The sequence below is a fragment of the Motacilla alba genome, chromosome 8 (genome assembly GCF_015832195.1).
Source record: "Motacilla alba alba isolate MOTALB_02 chromosome 8, Motacilla_alba_V1.0_pri, whole genome shotgun sequence".
NCBI classification, from domain to species: Eukaryota; Metazoa; Chordata; class Aves; order Passeriformes; family Motacillidae; genus Motacilla; species Motacilla alba.
In genome coordinates, this window is record NC_052023.1 from 16,510,764 (window position 1) to 16,535,740 (window position 24,977).

A 24,977-nucleotide genomic window follows, 5' to 3' on the forward strand; every position below is an offset into this window, starting at 1 on the left:
GATCTTGAGATTTTTAAACAACTTCTCTCAGCTGCCTCTTGGGAGAGAATGTGGAAGAATGTAGGTGGGATAGAATGAGTGTTAAGATTCCTCTAATAAGATGATGGATCTTACATTATTTCTAGACAGATTAAAGCAGAACATTTAATTATTTGGAAATTCTAATCAAGCTTGAGTATTTAGTGGAAGCCAGGACTGTGCAGGGAAAGGCTACTGAGGATGTGGACAGCCCCTCACAGGTCTTCAGTCAGGCCCTTTCTCACTTCCTGCAGTCTGCCAAGGAACCTGTCATATACTGCTAATAATTTTCATAAAAAGAATTACACCCTATTTAAGTCTTCTCCCCTAGTTGTACTGAGATGTGCCCATTGTAGCACATCTACTGTTATTTAGATCATAGAGTTATGTGGGGCCTGAGCCAGAGGGGGTCTTTAGTAGCTTCAGCCACACTTTCACTTTTATTCACAGGTCTTGACCGGGTTTCAGACGTAGGTATGATATATCAATCATATTTCTGTTGATTCCACAACCATTTTACTGTTAACGCTAACCAGGAAAGCTGCATAAGCAGCGCCCTGGTAGAGGGTACTGGTGGGTGCCACACCATACTACAGGTATCCCAGAGTGCAGGGATTGCAAGAAGGCAGAGTGAGCATGGGTGTCAAGGTATACCTCAAAAAAATGTGAGACTTCAAGTATTTTTTGTTTTGTATTAAAGGGGGCAAGGTTGTTTCATTTCAAGTAGCAACTGTTGGACTTCACTTGCATCCTATTTTGTGCATCAATGTTGCGGCTCACCACTTCCTTCTCAAACATATATGGCTAGTGTGTGCTGAGGACTTGGTGTTCTGAACATCACAGTGCACTTTCAGAGTGCCCCAACCCTTTTTGTGGTAAGGTGCTGGACAGAATAACTGTGTTAGCATTATGGCTGTATTGAATTCTAGTGTATTATGGTATGATCGTGCTCTCCTCTCTTTGTTTGAGTGTGCAGATTAACTCTTTGGAGGATACACCATGATGGATATCATTAATGCCTAATTTTGGTGCTTAAATTAGACCCTAGGCACACTTCATAGTCCACAGGTCCTTGAAAAGCTGCTGAAAGTACTTATGTGCCCTTGAGTCTACTGATTCTACTGAAAGAAACCTGGGCTTCTCACTCATTGAAATAAAGTGCCTGGAACTGGACAGTGTGGCATGTTTCAAAGTATAAAATGCTGGCAATTTCAATAGTGGAGTATTTCATGTTCCTAGGGAACGGTTGTTTTTATTCAATCACATTATTGTATAAAATATGAACACAGCTAGTCTCTGCCTTTATTGAAAATCTAGCCTGGGGCACTCCTATGAATAGAGCACATTCAGCAATGCTGAATCGACCTTGTTAGAGTACACTTTGACAGCCAGAGCTTTATGTTCAAACAGTGGTATTCATACCTGTCGTGGAGTGGGTGACTCTTAAAAACTATCTGTACATCAAATTTCTTACTTACTTGTAATCTGTAGTAATTTTGGCATTGGTTGATTTTGGTTTCTTCCTGTTACATTGTTTAGTATGTTAAATAGAATTTTTTGTTCTCATAATAACTGCTTTATAATTTATTGTAAACCAGAATGCAGAAGTTGCATCTTTTTCTGCCAGAGAGCTTTGCAAGATACCAAATGAAGCAGATAAATATATATAAATACAGTAGTTCAAGAAAGAATGGAGAAAGCAGTGGGAGGATTGGTTGCTGTACAAGCATGGGCACTTTCTGTTTTTAGTGTATACCCCTGGCACAGACTAATGGAAAGCTTTCAAGATATTTTCAGGAAATGTCTGCTTTCATCTTACTTATTTGAGCTGGCTGGTTCCAGTGAACTGTGGTCAGCTTCATCTGCAAAGCCTGTGCAAGAGGTTCCCCCGCTAAAAGCTTTGAAGCATTTCAAAATGTTCTGGGATTAGTTTATAAGCATTTGGCTGCAGTATTTAAACAAACTCAAAATGACCATGATCACTAAACAAAAGCCATCATTATATGTGTGCAGCCACTTTAGATAAATGTGTCATGTGGAGATGTACTCTAGAGGTTTACTCTCTTGGAGATAACAATTCAGGAACTGGAGAATCTTGGGTTCAAGTATGTGTTTTTACTCCTCTGCACACAAGAGCACATCTATTGCTCAGCACTGACATTTTTAAATCATTTTAAGAGGAATTTAGATGTTTCTGATATCACTACCATATTCTTATCTAAAAGTGTGTGAATGTTTGAAATGTATGAATCTAATGTACAAATACATATAGGATATGAATCAGACTTGCAGAGTGACTCTTTTTCCTACAGAAACCACATACAAGTCAGCTGGATGATATTTTATGTAGCATGATGGATGATGGAAGTTTGGTTCCAGGTTTCAGCTGAGAAAAATCATTCATCATTAACCAAGAAATAGAATTGTTTTCCATTTTGAAACAGAGCTGAGTTTGCAGGACCAAGAATCCAAAGAGTTTTTTTATAAAAGCATTTAAATGTGGTTATAGTGTTGTGTTTACCTGTAGAGTTATATTATTGTGTGAAATAGAGAAGAGGCAACTTTGTCTTAATGCATTAAAACATATCTTCTTCCCTTTTCCTCTTAATTTTAGGCTGTCATTTGGTAAATGTAAATTCAAACAGATTTTCTCTTAAGCAGTTCTTAAGCCTTTTAAGCAGTTTTTTTTCTATTAATCTTGTTTACTTACCAGCAATTTCTAAGCAAACGTGAAGCTGCTTATTTAGCATATTGTGGACACGATTAGTATTATCTTATTTCTTTCTGGCATGTTCCAGTATTATTTAGGAAACATTCATTTAGGAAACATTCACAGAACCACGAGGGATTTCAGTGTTGTTAATTGGGATATTATTCTGTGCCAACTTTAAAATTAATGAAATATCTTCCCCTTTCATAAAGGAGAAAATAGAAGAAACCTTAACAGTTTCCAAGAAGGTATTTCTCCTGGAACAAAAAACTCCCACTGGTGCTGCAGTGATGTTCTGCAGGAAGTGACACTGTGAATTTCACCGCAGCCCCTACAGCTGCAGTCTTTTCCACGCTGGTATTCTCATGGGTAACCTTCTAAATAGGCCGTTTGGATGTGCTGTGTAACTTTCATGTGTGCCCAGCACCAGGATATTTAGTTCCTCTTCACAGTGCTGGAGCTTGGCTTCATCAGCAGGAGTGTGTCCTTAGCACACGCTGTGTCCTGGACTCCTGCTGCATGGAGCTAGGAGGGTTGGCTAGAAAGCTGGCATCTCTGCACCACCAGCTCTGCTGCCCAGTGCAAGGGAAGAGCAGGGGCATGGCTGTCTGCCAAGTGTCATGGAAATCCCTCCAAGAGATAGAAATCTGCATGTTCCCAGCAGCTGTATGTGTGGGCATTCAAACTGACACGTCATGCACAGCCAGCAGAGCTGGTGTGCAGAATGCATCTGTTGCCCTTCTTGGTGGTGCTCTGACAAATCTTTGTGTTAGAATCTAGAAATACTTCTATGTGAAACATCATTTTGGGTGATCTGCTTCAGTCTGTTGGCAACTTTATATCCCAAATATACTTGTGAATTAAGAATATGGTAGTAGGAAAATTACTTTCTTCTGACACTTCATTTTAGCCTTTTGTGTGAGTGAGTTGTTGCCACTCGTATTTCAAGCTCTGACACAGCGTGCCTGATTTCAGAAGGCTCCTTCAGCATGTTGACTCACTGGGGAGCTGACTTGGTCAGTGGAGTTCATGTCCCATTGAACTTTATGCCACAACTATGATCAAGCAGATGGAAAAAATGCCCAGAGAGAGAACTGTTTTAAATTGGTATTTCTTTAAAAGGTATACTTTTAGTTGATTTCTTTTGTAATGTCATGTTTTTCCTCCTTCCATAATCAGTGCTTTGCTTATTGGAAGTCATGTCATAAGTAGTACAGTGGCATAAAATAAATGCATAGAAAAAGTTGTACAGTAGTAGAAATATAAACAGCTCTGAACTAATGCTGCAAGTAAGACATTAGTAATTCACATTTTCAGCTGTCCTAAACTTAGTTTTAAACTTAATGTATTTTAACTTCATCCACTGAGCAAACTGAAATGTTCATGTTTCAACTGAATCCTGCAGCTGTAGCCCCATGAAAATATACTTGCTTCCTCATTAATAATTAATCTTAATACATTCAATGCAAACATTTTTTTATCATGAAACACTACCCTTCTGTTAAAAGAAAAACATGACTGGCACACACTGGAATCTTACATATTCAGAGTTTTCATTTTATCTTGGTTAACTTTGTAAAAAACAGCCTACATTAGTGGGGATATAAGCAGTGTTTTTGACTGACAGGAAACTTCACTGTAAGACAAAAATCTGTGTTAATTTGGCTTCTTTCTGAAACAAAACAAAAAAATGTAGAGATGCACATCACTGGGAAGGTTAGTATAGCTTCCTGTCATGTGCTCCCCAGGTATTTATACCAGCACGGTTTTTAGCATGGATTCTAGATTAAAGTGTTTAATTCCTTGCAGGTGGTCATAATGGTACCTCTAGTAGGCTGAATGGTGTTCCTCTTTAGCACTGATATAAATTGTGCCCAAAGTAGAAGTACTGTATTCCTGAACTTTTCTGGAACCACTATAACAGAAAAACTTTCTAAAAAATTCCCCATGAAAGAGCAGTATTGTTTGAAGATCTAGTCACTCCTCTCTTTGCAGATTTTGGAATGTAAAACCTTACAACACTAAACACTAAGGGTGTCTAGAAAGGCAGTATTTCATTCCAGAGATTCTAATTTCCTTTGTCATATTGCTGTTGAAAATGTCAGGCTTGACATATTAGACAATATTTTTTCTGTGAAGTGTATAATGGTTTTTAAGGAAGAAGAATTCTAAAGGTGATTAAAAACCATGAAAGCCTTAAAAATGCTGCTTTGTGATACTGTTATGTCTTAGAAAATCAACTTATTTGAATGATTGCGCTGTTGTAATTTGCTTGGATTAACAGTGCTTCACAGACCTGCCTAAGGACCCAACTGTCTGTGTCATTTGGGGGAAATAGATGCATTTTATTTTTCATATCAATAATGTTATATTGGAGAATATTACTGGTGCTATAGTATTCCACAGTGGTGAGGAATAAACTAAAAATTACTCAGACACACAAAAATTTGGAGGGGAGAGGAGAAGATTAACTTAGAGAGGAGCCTAATTATTTTTATGTGATAATTGATAGTGGGCAGAACACTGATGGAGACTTGGTTTTGTGTCCTGATACTACAGGAATCAAATGCAAAGGCAGTTAGTACTTCTCATTACTTCTTACGTTACTTCTTGAGATACAAAACCATTCTGACACCCAGTGGCACTCATCCAGTCTGGCAGTTAAGTTCTGAAGTGAGATGTTAACAGTGAAGGCAAAAACGTACAGCATTTTCTGAAATGTTTTCCTTTCATATTTATGAAAATAGAAAAGCTTCTTTGGGGAAGGCAGAAAGGAAGGAAGGAAGGAAATGCAGATCACCCAAAGATGATGTATAACTGTTTCTCTAGACAGTGGGCTATGATAAAGCTCTCAGAATTTAAGACAATCCAAGTCAGTGCATTTAGATCAGGGCAGGTGGCTCTTTTTACATGTGTATAATTAAAATAAATACTGGGGATAAGAAGACTGAAGCCAGTCAATTAACCAGAATGTTGTGTAAGTAAACATAATCATATCTTCATAAAAATTTGCCTGGCACAATAAAAAGAATCTGGAACAATCATGTCTGCAGCAGTTCATGGTCTCTTCCCATTCCTCCCCACCAGGACAAGCGTGCTTTAATTGGCTGGTAGCAAACATAACCAACCAGCACGTGGAGGTTTATTGCAGAAACTGCGAAGTGTAAATGTGTAATTGCATACTACAGGTGCAAAACCAGCATCAGTGCAAAAAGTGCAGATGCTTGGTTGTTTAGAGGCTTGTTTCATTTTAGAGCATGTTTCATTTTGATGTATACCACACTAAGACGCTGTGTTCCACAAAAATGCACACTTTGCTCTCCCACCCTCTGTCCATCTGAACATCTTAAGACACTGAATAGACCTAATTAATTCATCATAAAACTCAGTATTTCTGAGATGTGGTACTAGGGTTTTTAAAAAGTTAAGGAATGGTTGAGATTTATCTGGCTCTTCATATTCATTCCAAGCCTCACCACGTATTCTGCTGGTTTTAGGCATGTGTTCCTCTCAGTGTACTTTCTCATACCAGGGTTAATAGTGCTCTTCTGCTGTAGAGCTCATAAGATTGAGATTAAGGGTAGAAAAGTGATTTACTGGAGATCATCAGGCCAGTAGTAGATTAGGAAATTAAACAAGCAGGAAAAGGGTTTGGGGTTTTTCAGTTTTGGTTTGTTTGTTTTTTAAACCTGCTGTGTGCTGTTATTTCTGGGAAAAGATGCCTAAGTATCCTTAACTTTCAGGGATTTTTAAGAACCTCATGTTGAGAGGTCCAAAACCACGCTGGCATTTCTTTTCAAAACTGGGAAAGGCAAGTAGAAAAATGTTGAGGTTGTTATGTTTAACTTCTGAATAAAAAAAAAATTTGGACACAGTATAAGCAAGGCTATTCCTAGCATGTCTCTTTACTCAGCTGCATTATTACAGGTGCTTGATCTGTATACTGGACTGTAATCAAGTTACAGTATTAAAAAGTTGTGAAACTAAGCTGTGATCAATTTTATGATCATTGTTTCCCTAGTAACTGAGCACAGGTGAGTACATTTTATAAAGTCAAGTATTGGCATTATTTACCTAAGCATATTGCATTGTAGCTGTTTTAACTTACTGCAAGTCAGTATATTTTATTCTGTCTTTTTTGAATTTTTTTTCCTACTTATATATCACTAAGGTAATGAATTGATAGGAATATCCATATGTGGAATAATGAAGTGCAAAAATAGAGATACATATATATAGAGATAGATATAAAACAGTGTTAAATTGATACATAAAATGTATCAGATTTGAATATAAAGGCATCTTTTAGATACTAAATTGTTCCACTATATGTGCACAATAGTTCACACAAAGTTTGTGAATTTTATAAAGTACTTGAGAGGTTCAGGTTCTCAAAAGCTTACATTTTAGCATTCTTTAATCTGAGACTTACACCTGTGCCATTTTTCATGTAGCTAGGTAATACAGGTACTTTAGTGGCATAGATTCCAGTATTTGAGGTGTCACAGGAACACCTTGTGGAACATAAAAAGGAAAAGAAGACTGAAAAGAATGAGAGGATTAATTTAAAAATAAATTTTAAATGTACTAGATTTAAAGTTTTGACTAAGTTAAAGAAGAGGGGGAAATGGAAATAAATTATCAAACTGAGAAGTACCTTTGATCTGTCAGCTGGTTAGCAGGAAACAGGCTTTAAATAAATGGAGCTCTTTAAACAAAGCCTGTCCTTGAAATGTATACACAAGAAACTTAGATTTGTTAGGGAGAAACAGCTGATAGTGATTTCTTCTGGGTTCATATTGGGAACTTTTTATTGCCTTGGTATTATGCTGATAAGTAAGCTAAATTTAAAGTCTGTATGAATGCTGGGGCTTTAAATGGCACACAGTACTAGAGAGGTTCTAATGCTTTGTGTCTGTGAACTGATGTTGTGGTCATCTTTGGAATACAGTAGACGTGTACCATACTCCATTTGTTTCTGAGGAAATCATCCTGCAGTCATACGTGTTGTACAAAACAGTGAAACAAAGTCTGACCTGCTACAGTTTGTAGAAGACAACTCTGGATAAGAAACTGTAGATGATATTGAGCTGGTTTTAGTGCTTCCTTAGTCTTCTTGCCTGGCTCAAGGTCTTTCTAATCCACTGTTAATGAAATCTGGAAGTGCTGTTTTGCATATAAATGCCAAAGTAATTATTTTTTGCCAGACCTGTGATATATTTTTGTTGATGGCAGTCTTGGTAGTAATTGAAAAATGACTAAAATAGTGTTCTTAAATATCACTATAACAAGAGGCAAATAAAACCATTCCATATTATTATTGTGGCTTTAAAGGAGTCATGGGTCCTGGAATTTTGTAACTCCCATTGTTATTAGCAAACTACTTCCAGAGTATTGGCTGTCAGCTTTCTGATTAGACAGTATTAGACAAGTATTGAGGTTTTTCCTTTTCTGTGTCTTTTTGTATTAGTGCAACATTAATTACTACTAACTTTTTTCATTGCAGGATCCTTGTAGTTGTACAGCTGTTTGTTATAAATAACAGCTAGCAGCTGATGGAATGATTCTTAACTTTCAAGGGAGAGGAAGAAAGTGGCATAAATTGTTTGTTTGGTTAAAAAAACCCCAAAGATCCAGAACATTTGCGTTTTCTTAAATCCATTTTAAATTAACAATTTCTGTACCTGATAAGGTACAGAAACTCTTTTCTGTAAGGTACCTCAACCTTTTCTAAGGTACCTCAACTCTTTTCTCCTGCGTAGTTTACTTAAAACATTTAAATGCCTTCCAAAAATTTCCTTATTCAGCTTAATGGAAAAACAGAAGTTAAACGCTCATACAAAGGGAAAGGCAAGAAATGACTGCTGATATGGAATGTTAGAGTGAGCCTGCAAAGTATTTTGCAAATGTGCACCGGGCTGTGGAAGCCCTTGTGAGGAGAGCATGCACGGTGTGCCATGGGGGAGCTTGCTGCACAGCCTGTGCCCCAGGGCCTGCCCGCTGTCCTGGGAAGGGCTGGGGTTTGGGTGCTGCACCTTCCGCTGCGCCCCAGCCTGTTCTCTCAATTGCCAGTTCCCTGTTTGGATACAAATAACTCACTGGGGGGAGAGGGTGGGGGTAAGAAGGAAAAAGACAAAAGCAGATCCATTGTCTTTTTTTTCAGCTGATAGCAAGCATTTCCATCAAGTGCTTAGATAACCCCTGGTGCTGTGGAAAGGCTTTCCTTTTACTGTTAGTCATAGCCATCCAGTCATATCTGGCTATGCCACACGTGAAATGTTGGCCCCATTAAAAGGGAGTGGAAGTTGCATCTGGACAACAACTACATGAAAAGTGTGTACTGAAGGTGAACTTTACATGAAGAAAAAATATATTTGCCTAACTAAATACATAAACAAGTATCAAAGAACATATTTATTGAAGAAACTTTTAGAAACTGCACAGGAAAAAATGAAGGTAGTGGAAACAATTAACAAATTTAACTTAGAAATGAACCTTAATTTTTGCTATATACTTGGTTTATATAGGAATTTCAGCCGTTGATTTTGAATCACTGTTGGTAGCATTGATTTAAATGTAGTGGACAAAAATTTTATAGCATGAATAATTTAGTTTCTGTTGCCATCAGAGGATTAAAGTGCCTGTGCTGGATTCTGTGGACAAGTCAGTACACAATAATGAAAGGAAGTTAAATAATAAATAAAACATAAGTTGCACTTCAGTTACAAAATTCTTGTCTTTATGATGAGAATAGGATCTTCAGGCTATATTTAAAACTAGACCAGAAGTGGCTTTTTATCTCAGTAAGAAAATTGCCTGTTTATTTCTGCCAGTTATTGCTGTTCAGTGCTGTGGGCTTTAGAGTGTTTTATCTTTCATTAAGTATAATACAGAAATTTATTGGGGGAGATTACAGAAAGCTGCCCCTGAAAGCCAGTTTCCTCTTTGACTGATTAGATATGGTAACAAAAGGCCCCAAACTAGAGACTACTTTAATTGCAGAGTTGCAAGTGACACTGACATCGTAATTACTTTTTTCCAGTACTAGTATAGTTTAATTTAAAAGACTCAATTCCAAAGATCTATCTAAATACTTTTGCATCTTGTTTGTAAGTTAGATGCTTCCAGTTCAAGATTGTCTGTCAAATATTAATGTGTTCTAATGGAAATTGCTCACTCTGGAGACAGCCTTTTGCTTTTAAGGGTTTGGGGTTTTTTAATGCTGAGTTTTTTAAATCATGCTCGAGCTAAAGTTATAAGAAACAAGTAAGGTTTTGGGGTTTTTTTCACTGAAACTGCAAACATAGCAGTTAAATTACGTAAGTTGAGGCGGTCATATTTTCTAATTTCTGAGCATATGTTTAAACATAGTAATTAAGTGTAACCGCTTAATTACACCAAAGTTAATAAATTTTTTTAAGCTCCCTGATGTTCCACCTTTATCTCACAGCTAGACTCATGTAGTGCTTCAGCTTTCTGTCCAATACTAACTTTGGCCTGATGGATGCGCCAGGCTTTGGGATTTAAGATACTTTACTGACAAAATTGCAGTCCCTAGACAAGTGTACTGTATCTACTGAGATACTGGAAGTGAGAGATTTTATCTCAAATTAAGCAAGCAGCCAATGTATTGTGAAGAACATGCAAAATTACAATGATGGTTTCAGCTTACTCTGTCTAGATGTCTGAGTGCCTTTGGGTAGGGATTCATGAAGTGGATAAATGCAGCAAGCGTTGGACTTTACCCCATCAGCTGAAGCACTGTTTTGAGTGATTGATACATGGTGGCACTACAGCTGCATGTACAGGCCGATGGCCTTTGGGCTGCAATGCACATCAATTCACTGAGTTTTATTGCTGATGTGTAACACTTGTTGGATTGAGTCAGTCTAGCCAGTTGTCTTAAACAAAACAATTGCTTTTGGAGACATCAATTGTGTTGGAGACATCCTTAAAAGGAGCATAACTAAAATGGAATTTAAAAGTGTGTTCTATAAAACTGCTATATTAAAAGAAAGGCATTTCTGATTAGTAACATTTTTATTGCATTGCTAAGCCCATCAAATCTGTAACTTAAGAGTAGTGCAAATATATTTGGAGTGTTAAAAAAAACCCACAAAACCAAAACACCCCAGCGTTGCTGTGTTGATGCAGTAAAACCCATTAGAATGGCATGGTTGGCTGTTGCTAGAGCAAGAGTCCACTGGTCAGAGATTTGCTGGCACCCTTGTAGCTCACATGCAGTAGTCTGTGTCTCTGGTTTGTTGGGGAAAGGGGGAGAATGCTGCCTGTAGTGCTGCCAGCTCTTGCTTCATTTCTGTGTTCTGAAACAAGTGTTAAGGAAGTTCTGTGATCATTCCTTAGTTCACCTCCGTCATTCTGATAGATAACTAGTTATCGAAGATCCTGGTTATGATGATCTTAAAAAAATTACGTATTAAGTGACTAAAACAAAAGGCAGAAAGAAACAGAGAAATAATAAAAATAAAATAATAAAAATAATAAAAAACCCCAACCCTTATGTTGTGGTGGTTATGTTAAGAGTCCTATTCACTATGCTTAAATACCTGTAACCGGCAGAAAGACAACTTATTTTCCAAAGCTTGCTCTGGAGAGTAGTGCTTGCCTGTTCCATCATTCTCTTTATACTTCTGTTCTTATTCAAATTCCAAGCACATCAAACAATGTAAAGAACTTAAAAAAAATGTGTTTGGATCCATGGCTTCTGCCACAACCAGTGACTTTTACTTTTTCAAGCTTCTAACATTGGAAAAAAAATTAGGAAGACTGGCAATGCTTATGTTTTTCTAGGAGGAGCTTGTTATTAGTCTTCAGAGAATTAACATACGGCTTTTCTTCATGAGTATACAAGTGCTTTCCATGATATTGGAGCAATTTAAGTGCACTCAAATTCTCAACCATTTATGTATAATTTCAAGTGACCAATTTTGAGGCGCAGAAAGGAACCTGACTCTTATGTGGTTGTGTTTTTACCCCTGTTTTCAGGTGTCTGTTTCAGAGAGCTGTAACTGACTGGTAACACTGTAGTGACTTTGAAAATTTTTAACATTTTCAAAGGGAATCACAGAATTCATCTTAAACAGAAAGTCCAGAAAGCTTTCCCTGAGATCCAGTACCGGGGGGAAGAATGGTACTGGACAATTGGTTTGGGTTTTTAGAAAGAATATTCATACCCCTGGATAGGAAATGCCAATTAATGCTTTTAATTACTTCAAAGTTGTCTCTTTTCTGAATGTATTCAGCTGTCTTCATTAAGGTACACATAGATCTAAGAACAAGTTGTGCACCCTCCATATCAATTAATGAAACTTATTCCTAAAAATAATTGAGGTTTAACTCCTAGATATATTTGTCAAATGTTTTTGTAAGGCAACTGATTCACAGAAAGATTGGATCTTGAGCTGAAGCACTGAAACTATATAAACATTTTGTGGTAGCCATATGTCCTTTAATAGCTTGATAATAATTGATTATTCTTCACGTGAATTTCACCTTAGTGGGTTTTTTTTTCTTGAACATACAACATATGTGGAATAGCCAGCAAATACAAATTTTATCAATCAGATAGAGTTTGACATTTTTAACACTTTTTAAACGTTACAAATGCCTATTTACCATATGGTGTAAGTGGGTGTGCAGGAAACGACACTCTCATCAAGTCTGATATACTACTTTTCCATGATACGAGCATGAACATTTCCTTTTAGTAGCTCTTGCTGAAGGCAAGCCTTTGAAGAATGGGTGTAATTGGTAATTTGAAAATAGTAATTTTGGACTGTAACATTTACATTGTGTACTTCTGTAGGTGGTCATTTTAAAATCAATTAATCCTTTCTCTTATTTTTATTTGACTTTATTCATAAAAGTTTGTTCCTGATTAATGCTGCAACATGCAAAAGAGGTAACAGAAAAGCAAAATTTGTATTTTCTTTCCACTGGTCCACTAGCCAGTTATTACTGTGGTCCCAAGTATCCTATTTCCTGTTTATATTCTACATCTGTAGAAGATGCTGCAGACTTTCAAGGGAATTCTACAATCTTTGAACTGAAATCCTGTATATTATTAAATTGAATTAGTCATCTAGTTTCTTGAGAGATAAGATCATTGTAATTTTCTGTGACTTGAAGATACTGATGCCAGATGCTGTTCTGGCTTGTTTGCGTACAATTAAGGTTTAATTCAGTTAAGCAGTCCCTCAGTACTCTCCTGGGCAGTACCTCAAATACACATTGGACCAGTGTTACTTAGGGCATGTAACTTACCACTCCATGCAAACCAGCAACTTCTGCTTGCTCCTTTCCCAGACAAAAGCTTCTGCTGCAGCAGCCACCTGAAACTAGAAAAGTGCTAGATGATAACTGCTTTTCAAATGACAAGTTGAAGCATCATTTAAAGGTCAAAAGGGCACAGTTTTCCAAGGGAAAAGTGTTTGTACATAGATTCATAAATATTTAACATGTTGCCCCATCGAGATGCAACTTTTAACTAATTCCTACAAACTTGCATGTGCCTCTCTGAAATGACTTGTTGATTTTGTCTCTTGCTTATCAGATAATCAGTAGCTTAATTAGTTTTAAAACAAAGTTCAGGTAAGAAAAAAAATTGATCCATGTCTAAAACTTTTTTTTAACTTCCATTTCTCAATATTTAATGCCTGGCAACTTCTCTGAAAATAGCATTACCTTTTTCTTTCTTGGTGTAACCTATAATAGCTACTCTTTAAGCAGTGTGTCCTAAACAGGGGCTGACATTTAGGACATGCTTGTAATTCATGAAACTAAGTAATATCACCAACTGCAGTTCCAAAGAAAAATAAAAGATGTGAGCTTCATAGTAATAAATATTTTGGTTTTAGAGTAATCCTTAAAACTGCACAAGCTTTCTGCTGTTTTTGAAAAATAATGTCCTTGTTAATATCCTCTTAAGCCCATGGCAGGACTAAGAAAATTCAAGTAAAAGTGCATGTCAATCTTCATCATGGCCAGGAGAATGGTTTACAGGGCTACAGCTACCTCGCACCAGCACTCAGGAAGTCATGACTGTTTCTGCCACCAGTCTTTTTTCATGTACAGCCTGCATAATTCTGAGAAAGGTGAATTGAAGAGAAGTAGAAATGCATCTTCTGGCCTTCCTCCCGCCATTTCCAGCTTAACACTGTGCAGTGGTTCCTCTGCTCCTCTATCAGCACTTCTGTGTTCCCTGCTGATAAAGTGTCACCGTGCAACCCCAGCCTCCTGCCGGCCTGCCTGGCCAGGGGCGCTCTGATTCACCAGCCCGGGGAGCAACCCCAGCGCCTCCCACCAGGAAAGAAACAACTCCCGCCTGGCATGAAGTGCATTACAAACCCCGTGGCCGCAGGCCAAAATCACAAACTCGACTCTGAATACTTCTCTTTTATATATATAGCAGAGTTTATGCACCAGTCATTTCTTTCCTCACCTTGCCCTTACTTTCAGCACCTCAGAAAGTCCTTCTCACCAAGTGTCAGAGTTTGAGAGCTGAACTGTTTAGCTAAATGTACATACTGAAATGGAATCCACAAAGAAATGGGAAGGAATTTTAAGTCATTAAAAGTTAAATATTTTTCATTAATTTTTTTTTATTAAGGGTTTCTTATTTACTATACCTTGTAAGGCCCTTTCTTTGTGTTTTATCACTCTTTTTGCTTAATTTAAAAGAATCTTCTCTCATATGCAGCTTTTTTCAAGTGGAGGTGGTCTTAATGCCAGTGACTGCAGGGAGATTGATCTCAGTTGTTACTCATTGAAGACTTCCTGAGCTGGGAAGTTTTTAAGAAGCTGCAGACTACCTTTAATTTCTTATTAAATAAGTACATCATTGCACAAATGTGTTCTAAAATAACTCTTTTGTGTATGGTGTCAACGGCATTGTTTATCTACAGTATTTAAGACAAAGTAACTGTTGCTGGGATATGAGTTCTTGTTAAGTGACCTTGCCAGTAATCTTTAGTGTTGAAGTTTCTTAACATTCAGCATAAGCTTTAATACTTGATTTTTTTAATTAAAGATTTTAATCTTTGGGCTTAGAAGTAGATTCAGCTATTACTATCTTTGCAATATTTTGCAGTAGAATTAGGAGAAAAAGGAAGGACTTCAGGATAAAAATATATTCAGATAAATTAAAGGGCAAATGGGAACAAACAGCTCAGTATTTCAGGTATACAGGTATTATGTAGGTGATCTGCATAGTGGTAGCTCCTTCCCAAGTGAGGAATTTTATATCTCTTTTATATTTTAGTCATATGAAGAAGTATATAACTTTCACTGTGTAAATGTTTAGGAGCTTTTTGGTAAAGAAACAAATGACTGGGATCCTTCCTTTTATATGTCTAATTGTACATTCTGCACTTTGTTAATTCTGACATCTGTCTACATTATAAAACATCTATGTATAATTGATTAGAGGCATACAAACTACTCTTATTTTTTCTAAATCGATTTTTTTTATTTACTACATACTAATAAATCTTATTTTGGTACAGCTCATATTGTATATCATACATACAGTCTATTATATAGTGTAATTAATCAAGTGTGACATTATAAACTGCTTTTCTTCAATACAGTTGTTTGAACTCACAAGCTTTGCTTTCTAACATTTGCCACTCAAAAGTTGCTTTACTGTATGAAATATGTTTGGGTTTTTTCCAGATTATCACAAACAACTCCACTTTTCAAGAATACTCAGACAAGCCCAATGTACACACAGTTCCTGACCACATTACTGGAAGAACTGCATTTCAAAAATGAAGATCTGGAAAGTTTAACAAGAATATTTAGAATGGACTGACAACTTGAATGGTCAGTCAACTTTAAGCTGCTTTGTGTGTCTTAAAACCAGGCTGGTTAACCACAGGTTTAATTTTCAGCATTTTTTAAGTATGTACAGTAACTACAGATTGTATCAGCTGGAGCAGAAAATGTGTGAAGCACATTTTAAAGTAAAGAAATATGTATGGTATGGAAATTAGTGTCATCATTTTGTCACTTACAGTAAATGCCAGCTGCTTACTTATCACACTTATCTTTTGATAATGTATGGTTGGTTTACTGCAATTTTGAGGAATTTTTACTACCACAGTTTATTAAAAAAATAAAATTCTGTGTGGCTACAATGGCTAAGACTCAACAGGTTTGTTTTTTAATTATTACAATGAAATTGTTATGTTCTGTTTTTGTGATATAAAATTAAGAGCCACGTATTTTTTACATAATGTTGAGATTACATTTTTCATTCCAGGTAGGCAAAAAAATTTAAGAGCAAATACCTTATGTTGATCATACTGAACGGATTTAGTGAATATAGATTATAGTGTCATTACTGATCTCACTCCTTTGTTCCCTACAGAATAACATGATCATCTTAGCATTTCCTACTACCTGAAATTGTTGCACAGAGAACAAAAGAACACCTTCAGTTGTTTGAGCTTTTTAAAACGAAAAATGAAATTTAGTACGAATTGTAGTACTTGCATTTCTGCTTTTTCATTTCCTTCCTATGGGTAAGAATTTTGCAGTCTTGTGAAGAAGCTGACTAACCGCAGTTGTTCAAGGTATGAAGACAAGTTAAAATATGGATCATCTGAAAAGTGTTTAAAAGCAGTAGGAAGGAATTTGGATTGGTTTGGACTTTCTTGGTTTGGAAACTTTCAGTCAAAGTTTGTCTGCAGGGATCAGGGTAGGAGAGGAAGAAAAGTGTGTGAGCCTCCGATGGTAAGAGCAGTGCTGCTGACGTTTTTCCAGTTGCCTTCGTGAATGGAGCGGGAACCTTTAAGAATGATGACTACAGTACACAAATATGTCTGATTCATAGCCTGTTTGTCTTGCTACTTTTAAGAAAAGGGGTGGTCTTTGAACTTGTGTAAAAGTTATTTTTAAACAGACTCTAGTTGTTACTGATTTGGACTTTTACAATATATTTTAATAACTAAAATTTTTTTGCTTTCAGTAGTCATTTCATTTCAGAGAGTTGTGTTATTTAGGCTGACTATGTTTGGAATAGCTTCTGTCACTAGAACTAGTCCACTAGTAATTCTTAATGATTCCATAATATGTTTTATTGCATAGGTCTCAGTTCATCAGAGATTGTATTTTGAGAGACTTGAGAAGAAAGTTGTAACTGACAGTGCTTAGGCTGCAGCAAATGCAGCTCTAGGTAAGGCTGAGGCAAGCCTTAGCAGGGCTGCTACACATTCACTCCATTTAAAAAACCTAAGTTTATTCCTTTGGTTTGCTTCTGTAATTGGACACCAGAAAGGAGCTCTTCACTTAAGTAGTTCACTGCTGTTAGTTCCTTCATGATAATCAGAGTAAATATGTGTAGATTCCCCCCGACACACAGAAGCTCATGCAGCTTTGCCATGGAAGCTTCACTAAGCAGTAGACTTTATTTAGGCAATGCTTGACTTTTCCAAACTTACATTGTAATGGGAAGTCACATTCAGTGTAAGTTGTAAAAGCAACAATTTAGAATTAGGATAACCTTGAATGCAGAGTTACAGCTATACATTTTTTAAAGTTATGTCATAGGGAGAAAAATGCCCATTATGATCAGAGTGTTTCTGATACAAAATTTATAAGAATTACTGAATAGACATTACATTGGTTTTGTACTGTGATGGAAAAAGTTTACTTGATACATATGGAGAGAAGGGTCAAGACCTCACCAAAAGATAAACTTCTATAGAAGACTGAGTAATTGGTATGACACTCTGAGCAGAACTTAAACCTTGAATTTATATCTATTCACTTCTGAATTTGGAAGTTGACTGAATTTCTATTTTTAGCTAGTAGATTCTGAGCAAGCCATTATCCTGTTCCACGCATGTTTACCTTGAGGCACAAGGATTACCTCATAACAGTTCTGCCATACAGAGTACACCTAGAAGGCATTGCAAGTGTACATTGTGCCAGGAATGTGACTGTTTGATGGCTCTCATTTGGAGAGTTTTTACACTTCCTGTCAGCTTAGTGGTGTGATTTTTTTTTTGTAGTTATTTTTAGGCTTGGTCTTCAGCATCTACTGTGTAGGAAATGTATAATCTTGTAATAAGAATGAATAGGTCGCAGGATCAAAGACCTCTCTATCAGGGTTCACTGCTTTTACTGTCTGCCTCAGCAGCTCAAAAAAGTCAGCTTTCAGGATTTTTGCATCTCTTCTTTCACTGCTGTAAGTTCCCTCATTCTTTTCCTTGCCCTACAAGAACAAAATAACATTTCTCCATCCATGAGGCCAGAAGAACATTCTGTAGTATGCTGGGAACACCCTGAAGGGATATTCTTCGTTTCCTTGTAGTGATTTCATCTCTGTTAGACATAACACACATATAAATAAATGCAGGAAGTATACATATATACTCAATACTTTTGAGTAGGAGAGAGGTATAGACTCATCCCAAAAGGATCTTTCAATACTGTCAGCCTTAACTGGTGTATAAAAATCACAACTCAAATACCAAAAATTCAGTTCATTTATGTAGTTTTCTTATGAGCATGCTTTGTAACAGCCTAACTGCTTAGAAATGGTCAAATCTAGATATCATTTTTTATCTTAAGGCAAATTTCTGTCACAACTATCTGTCCTTCAAAAGATGTCACTCTTAACGCAGCTGGTTTTTAGTGTTGTTCTGCCCCTTCTGATTTTGCTTATGTTGGCAGACAGATTGTTTCCTTGTGGCCTTGTTTCTGTGCTTACTGTTTTTCCTTCTGTGTAAGTTAAACAGAGGAGAGCAGTTGACATTTGGGTCAGTGGTGGTTTCAGCCTTATCTCAGATACATTAAGTTGTAGTGACCGACTTCTGAGCTGCAGGTGTGGAGAGACATCATGGATCTGGGCTTTAGGGTAAATGGGACAGAAGCCTCTGTTTCTGAACAGCTCTGTCAAAGGGGCATAAACTTGGCAATGCCATTAGCACCTTAGATGACAAGCATCATAAAGTCGCAGAAGTCCACTGCGAAGCATCCAGCGCTGTCTGGTCCATGGCCAGCAATTGGAGTATGATGTGTTTCTTTTAATAGCAGGGGGGCGGGAAGGAAACCAGACTTAAATGGTGATTTTTTTTCCCCCTGACTTATATAATTGTTTTAGTAAAGAATAGAAGAACAGCTTAGTTTAAAGCTTGAAGCAAAGCTTGCTTCATGCTGTTGCAGCTGTTCTGCCTCAAAGGAGGAATGTGTGACACATACCTGCTTGTCACAGAATGGATTTCTTACCAAGTTTTCCATAGCTGTAATGACATAATCTCATGAAGAGAACAAGCACATACACAGAGTCACACTTTCTCAACATTATGCAAAGCAGTCTTTATGCTGGCCAAAGAGGCTGATGGAAAGACTTTTGTGTCTATTCTCACACCAAAGTTCAGTTCACAGTCTGGTAAATGCTCTCAGTGTAAGCACTGCACTCTAATACTGAATTTCCTAGCGCAGAGACCTTCACTGCTGCCATTTGATTATTTTTGCCCAATCACGATGCTTTGGGATTTTTCTTGGATTTTGGAGAGAAAAAGAGGAGTCAGAGTGGTTCATTTGATGTTCACCATTTCAGAAAAGTAGAAAAGTCATAATGTAACCCATACACATTCAGGTTTTTAAAGAGATTACCTTGAATCTGTGCAAAGTTTGCAAATCAAGCTAGATATGGTAATGCAAAATCCTACATCAAAACAAGCAGAAAAGAGCATGAATTATTTAATTGAAAGCTATAAAAACAAAAAAGTTCCTCAGCAGAACTGACAGGGCTGGGCTGCTGTCTGAACTCAGAGCTGGAAATTTAGATCCACCCTCTCTTTCAAAGGGAGAGGCAGGGAGCAACAAGGTGCTGGTACATGCATGAGATGTGTCTGGGGCCTCACAGGCTGTGTCCACACAACACATACAAGATTCACCTGTATTTTCACTCTTCAGTCTCAGTGAGTAGCTTAAACGTGAGACATCTGTTGTGGTTTTAGGGGGAAAATAACGGTTTTGTGAATCTTGATGTTCCATGCTCTACCCTTCTCCCCCTAGTTTGAGAGAACCTAGACTCTACAAAGTGCAAGAGGGGATGAGCAGCTCAGCTGGACATGTCTCTTTTAACTGCTGAGAAAAAAGGACTAGCATATCAGAGAGAAGAAAAAGGAAGAGAGAAGGTGAAAGCTATACTCATACCATCTAAATTTAGCCATCCAAACTTAGGTACCTGCCTGTCTTCATCTGCTTCAGAGAGAACTGATGCTCTTAAATTTAGGGCCTCCAAACCTTACCTTCGTGCATTTATGAAAAGCATGGTGGTAATGCCTCTGCTCCTGTTCCCTCTTAGGGGAAAGAAAGCAGAAAAGTCAGCTGAGAACACTGACACAGTAGACCAGCTCTCCCTGGAGTAATTTGTAGTAGAGTGTGGCACAAAACTGAATGGGGACCTGACCCTGCACAGTGGGGAGTTTCTAAGCAATTTCCTATTAGTCACTTATTTTCATGGCTACTACTTTACACAATTTTTTCTTAACCTGTAAGAGTTAACACCAAAAGAATTCAAGTGAGTGTCAGTCTTTAGGGAAAGCAGAATAATGCCCCTATGTTGAAATTAGGTCACACTCTAGTTCAAGAGTTTGCCTCTAAGTTTTCCATACTTACTGTTTATTTCTGCAATTGCATGTGAACACACAGTACTGTGGGTGGGGTTTAGCTTGATCTCATTGGGACAGCAGGTAATGCTGAACTGTCATTTCCAGTGAGCATTAAATATTGAAAACACAGACTCAGCCTCTCCTTTTGGCAAGTCTTAAGTTTCCATTAGAAGCAGATGGTATACAAGGCAGGGCTAGGCACCTAACTATAAAGACCTCTTGTTTCTCAACTGTGTATCTCTACCACCTGACAGCCAGTCCTCCTCTGATTAGAGTCAAAGGAAGTGGGTGTGCCTTCCATTAGCAAAGGCGGAAGGTAATATTGGTGGAGACTTTTCCTCTTGTGAGCTTTCTTTTTGTGACTCCTCATCTTAAAAGCACTTCTCTGCACAGAGTGGATAGTACTTTGGGCTGCCTAAAAGATGCTGCAGAACGTGAGCTGTGGCATTTGTGGTGCTACACAGGATTTGGGGGGGGGGGGGGGATGTGTGTGGGAAACACATATCTTCAAGTGGCTCTCATTTAGGCTCTCTGGTTTCAAAAAGCCAGGGAAAGCAGATGAGCTCTCTGAGCAATGTTTGGACATGTGTGATAAAGTCATTCCCCCGAGCTGCTTGTAGCTGTAGAGTAGAGCAAAGTGCAAGCTGGAGTTCTGAAGAAAATAGATAAACTTTGCTATGAGAATTGAATGTGTAGACTAAACTCCTAGGCTTGGTAAGGCTAATCAATCAGAACAGTGCAGTAAGTGTGGCCTCTGTACGCTGCAGCTGTCCCCCTGTTTGTTTGCTGTCCTGGAGTCTCCTCAAGACAAGAGCTCCAAACAACAGGCTAGAGCAGAACCACAGGTTCTAAGGCGGTTGCCTCGGTAGAGTCCCTGCGTGGAAGTCAGTCCCCAGGACACTGCGGTAGGCTGTACTTTAAAGGCAAACTCTTCAGTACCTTTTTGCACACTGTGATTACCTGTGGGAGCTGCATGCAAGGATCAGAGCACAAAGCCACTGGGCCTGCTGGCTGGTATGTCCTGCATCATCAAATCTATGCCATTTCTGGCACATTTTACCTTCTTAAATTTCATGGTGTATGTAGCTGAATTGAACACTTAGTGGGACAGCAGCAGCTTCCTGGGGAGTCCTACAATTAGGTTAAAATTAGTCATCACTACAGAGACCTTGAAGGACTTTGGATACAGCTTTAATAAGCTGCAAACATTAGATCAGGATTTACATCATAAATCTTGCCTTTTTGTTCTACTCAAACAGGAGTGTCTACAAATCAGGTTAATATAATTTAACAGTACAGCAGTTAAGTAACAAAAAGGACCATAACTAGTAGTATTATCTAAGAAGCCACAGCAATCCTGCTTACAGCTGTCAGCTAAGATCTGACTCATCTAAGGTATTTTATAGCAACCATATGTTAGGCACGCCTATCTCACCTATTATGCAGAAAAATGATAACGTTTCCTAATCAGGATTTGCCACTAAGCAGGATTTTCCGTAAACACCTCAGTACTGCAAGTGCTATCCAGAGTCAGGAGAAAACCTTTTGCAGACACTTCCGACTAGTTAATTTAATAAATAGAATAAATGGTTGCAAATCTGTGGCTAGTACTGATTTAGCAAGGCTGGCTGTAGTTCAAAGTACATTACTTCAGCAGTTGAAATGGTAAATATCACTTTAGCACAGAATTCATGAAGATAATTACTAACTTTTGCACTTCTTGTTCAAAAGTTTCATATTGAGGACATGGTCTCAAAGCATGTGATCCATTAAAAATATTTTGCTGAGATGGTGCAAGCAAAGTTGTACTGGTGTAGTATCTTTACCTGCATAGCCAGAAAAGAGAGGGTGAATTCACATCAGTATAGGAGAGAAATATTAAAAAAGAACTTTTAAAATAATACGGTCCTTTGATAACAATGTGGGTGGTTAAGCTAGAATAATAATTGCACTTTAACAAAGGCACACACTGTTGAAAACCCCAATGGCTGTTGATTTTTGAACAAGGTTTAGATCCAGTTCACTGTTACCTGCACAAGCCTACATCCCTCTGCAGTTCAATTTGACTCCTTCTTGCACAAAGGCTGGTTAAATGTCCATTGAACTTAATTATTCCCAAGTAGTCTTGGAAATACAGGGGATAAAGCTGCAATCCCAACATTCCTTCTGCTTTCAAAAGGGCAGTAGTTTTACTGCTTAAAAGTTTTTTTTAGTACTGAAGAGTACTTTTTTTTCCCTGAACTATGGGCTCTTGGTAAATTAAAAAAAAAAAAATAGATACTTTTGCTGTTTAAGATCCTTGGCTTATTATAAAATTTCACAACTAGAAATGTAGTTAAAGTGTTTGTTTCTTATTGAGATAATTAAGAGCATTTGAAAACTTGAAAAATAAGTGATTTTACAGATACCACATTAGCCCTCTACAGCTCTGGGTCAAATATATGTCATCTCTGCTAAGTATTCATTTCTAAGATCCTCCCAAGTTCTGCTTTTTTGTTCTCCGAACATCTGATGCTTCTTGTTATTCTTCTATAACCACAGATGTGCCCTCTTCAAAAAACTCACAATCTCACAATGCTAAACTGACAAGCTGAGTGTCAAACCACACACCCCAAGCAGCCCTGAAGAAAAACAGAATCACGCTTGATGCAAAACAGAATAAATCACACAAATTGTTTCCAAAGAATGAATCTGAAACATTGCAAACTGTGCACAGGCATTGTTTCCTAAGAATGCAAATGCCATTTTTAAGCTCACTTATTCTATAAGCAGAGACTCTTCCCTGAAAGAAGAGATTAATGTGAACAACTTTTTATTTCCTTGTTAAGTTTTCTCTCTCTCTGAGCTGAACTGGAGCCGCGCTGTGGGACCGAGCTGGGTCTCCTTTGTGCCGAAAAGCAGCATGGGTGTGTTGCTGTGCTGGTTGGGTTACACCGGGCGAGCGGGGCCACTGCGCTGGGAGCGTGTGGTTTGTGCAGCGCGGAGCCGCTCTGCAGCGCGGCCTGAGAGGCTGCCTGGGAGCCCCCCGAGAGCTCCCTGCTGCCTGGGAGCACCCCGAGAGCTCCCTGCTGCCTGGGAGCACCCCGAGAGCTCGCTGCTGCCTGGGAGCCCCCCGAGAGCTCCCTGCTGCTGGGAGCCCCCCGAGAGCTCGCTGCTGCCTGAGAGCCCCCCGAGAGCTCCCTGCTGCTGGGAGCCCCCCGAGAGCTCCCTGCTGCCTGAGAGCCCCCCGAGAGCTCCCTGCTGCTGGGAGCCCCCCGAGAGCTCGCTGCTGCCTGGGAGCACCCCGAGAGCTCCCTGCTGCCTGGGAGCACCCCGAGAGCTCCCTGCTGCCTGGGAGCACCCCGAGAGCTCCCTGCTGCCTGGGAGCCCCCCGAGAGCTCCCTGCTGCTGGGAGCACCCCGAGAGCTCCCTGCTGCCTGGGAGCCCCCCGAGAGCTCCCTGCTGCCTGGGAGCCGGGCCGCAGCTGCCGCGGGCCTGCGGGACAGAAGCGCTCCGGGCACAGCGCAGTGAAGCCATTTGTCCAGCTCCCCGAGGCCAGCAGGACCCCGCAGCTCTTTCAGCTGCAGTGCCTCTGCAAGCCATCCCTTCTCCCACGGCCGGGGCCAATGTGGGACGACATTAAGTCTGCAATGCTGTAGTGCTAAGGCATCAAATACGTGAAATTTGGCTTGGCAGTAATGCCATAACTTATCTAAAAGGTTTTATGATACTGTCCTGCAAAGAATGAAAGGATCATTTTCACGCTCAAATACTCAAGACCTGCTAGCTGTTTTCTTAAACTGTCAAGCACACTTCACACTTTAGAGCATGTTATCTCCTTCTCCCTACACTTCAAAATTTGTCACAGCATTAAAAAAAAAAAAAAAAAAAAAAAAAGCAAAAGTGTACCTACAAACATTTACCTACTTGCCTTGAAGGCTCTGTCAGTATCTCACTGTAAGTAGTGCTGTTGTCTAGACTTCACTGAAAGAGTCTCTTTTTTCTAATCTGGTGATTTGAAGGTGAAACACTGACCTCCAGTTCTGGTACTTGACTGATCTGGGTAGGAGTAATGCTGGATTCTGGGTTACATAATTTGTATCTTAAGGGTTTGAGTCAAAAGTTGGATTTCTTTTTTTCCTAATTCATCTCTATCTGATAACCTTGAATACAAGACAGATGACGCCTGAAGCAAAGCTGATAAAGTCACCAGTGCTAAGAAGCACGAGGGAGGGGGGAATGGAAGCACAACAGCATAGATACATATCTTCACATCCTTATTTCCTTTACAAATGGAGGAAGGAAGTTCCCTGCAGGTTAGCCAAAGAGTATCCGCTCTTACCATCTAAGTACAATTTCTAAGAGCCACAGGCGCTTAAAAATACTGAATTCAGCACTTTTCAGATAATACTTCATAAATAATACTCTGTACATTTTGCTTCTGAAAAACTTCTACTAAAAATTCACAACTGGATATAAAGCCAGAGTTATGGACTCTCACCCCACCCTCTTTCATATCTCTACTCTGTTCCTGTCCTGTCTTCTTCCAAATCCTTCCTATTCTTCCCATCCCAGCTCATGGCCATTCCGTTCCGCCGTACCACTTCACTAATTCCAACAGT

The 24,977-nt window shown here is 38.6% G+C and overlaps 1 protein-coding gene across 4 annotated transcripts in view; it reads left to right on the forward strand.

Moving 5' to 3' along the window:
• Nucleotides 1-24,977, forward strand: part of RPAP2 (RNA polymerase II associated protein 2) — a 58,119-nt gene that overhangs the window by 19,303 nt on the left and 13,839 nt on the right. Inside the window, exon 12 of one of the 4 annotated variants that reach the window (XM_038144263.1) lies at nt 13,677-15,415. The exons of 1 other annotated variant lie outside the window; for it this stretch is intronic. In XM_038144263.1, coding sequence (XP_038000191.1) covers nt 13,677-13,692 — 16 coding nt within the window. In that variant the 3' untranslated portion in view covers nt 13,693-15,415. 2 more of the 4 variants (XM_038144264.1, XM_038144261.1) reach the window with 2 other exon arrangements.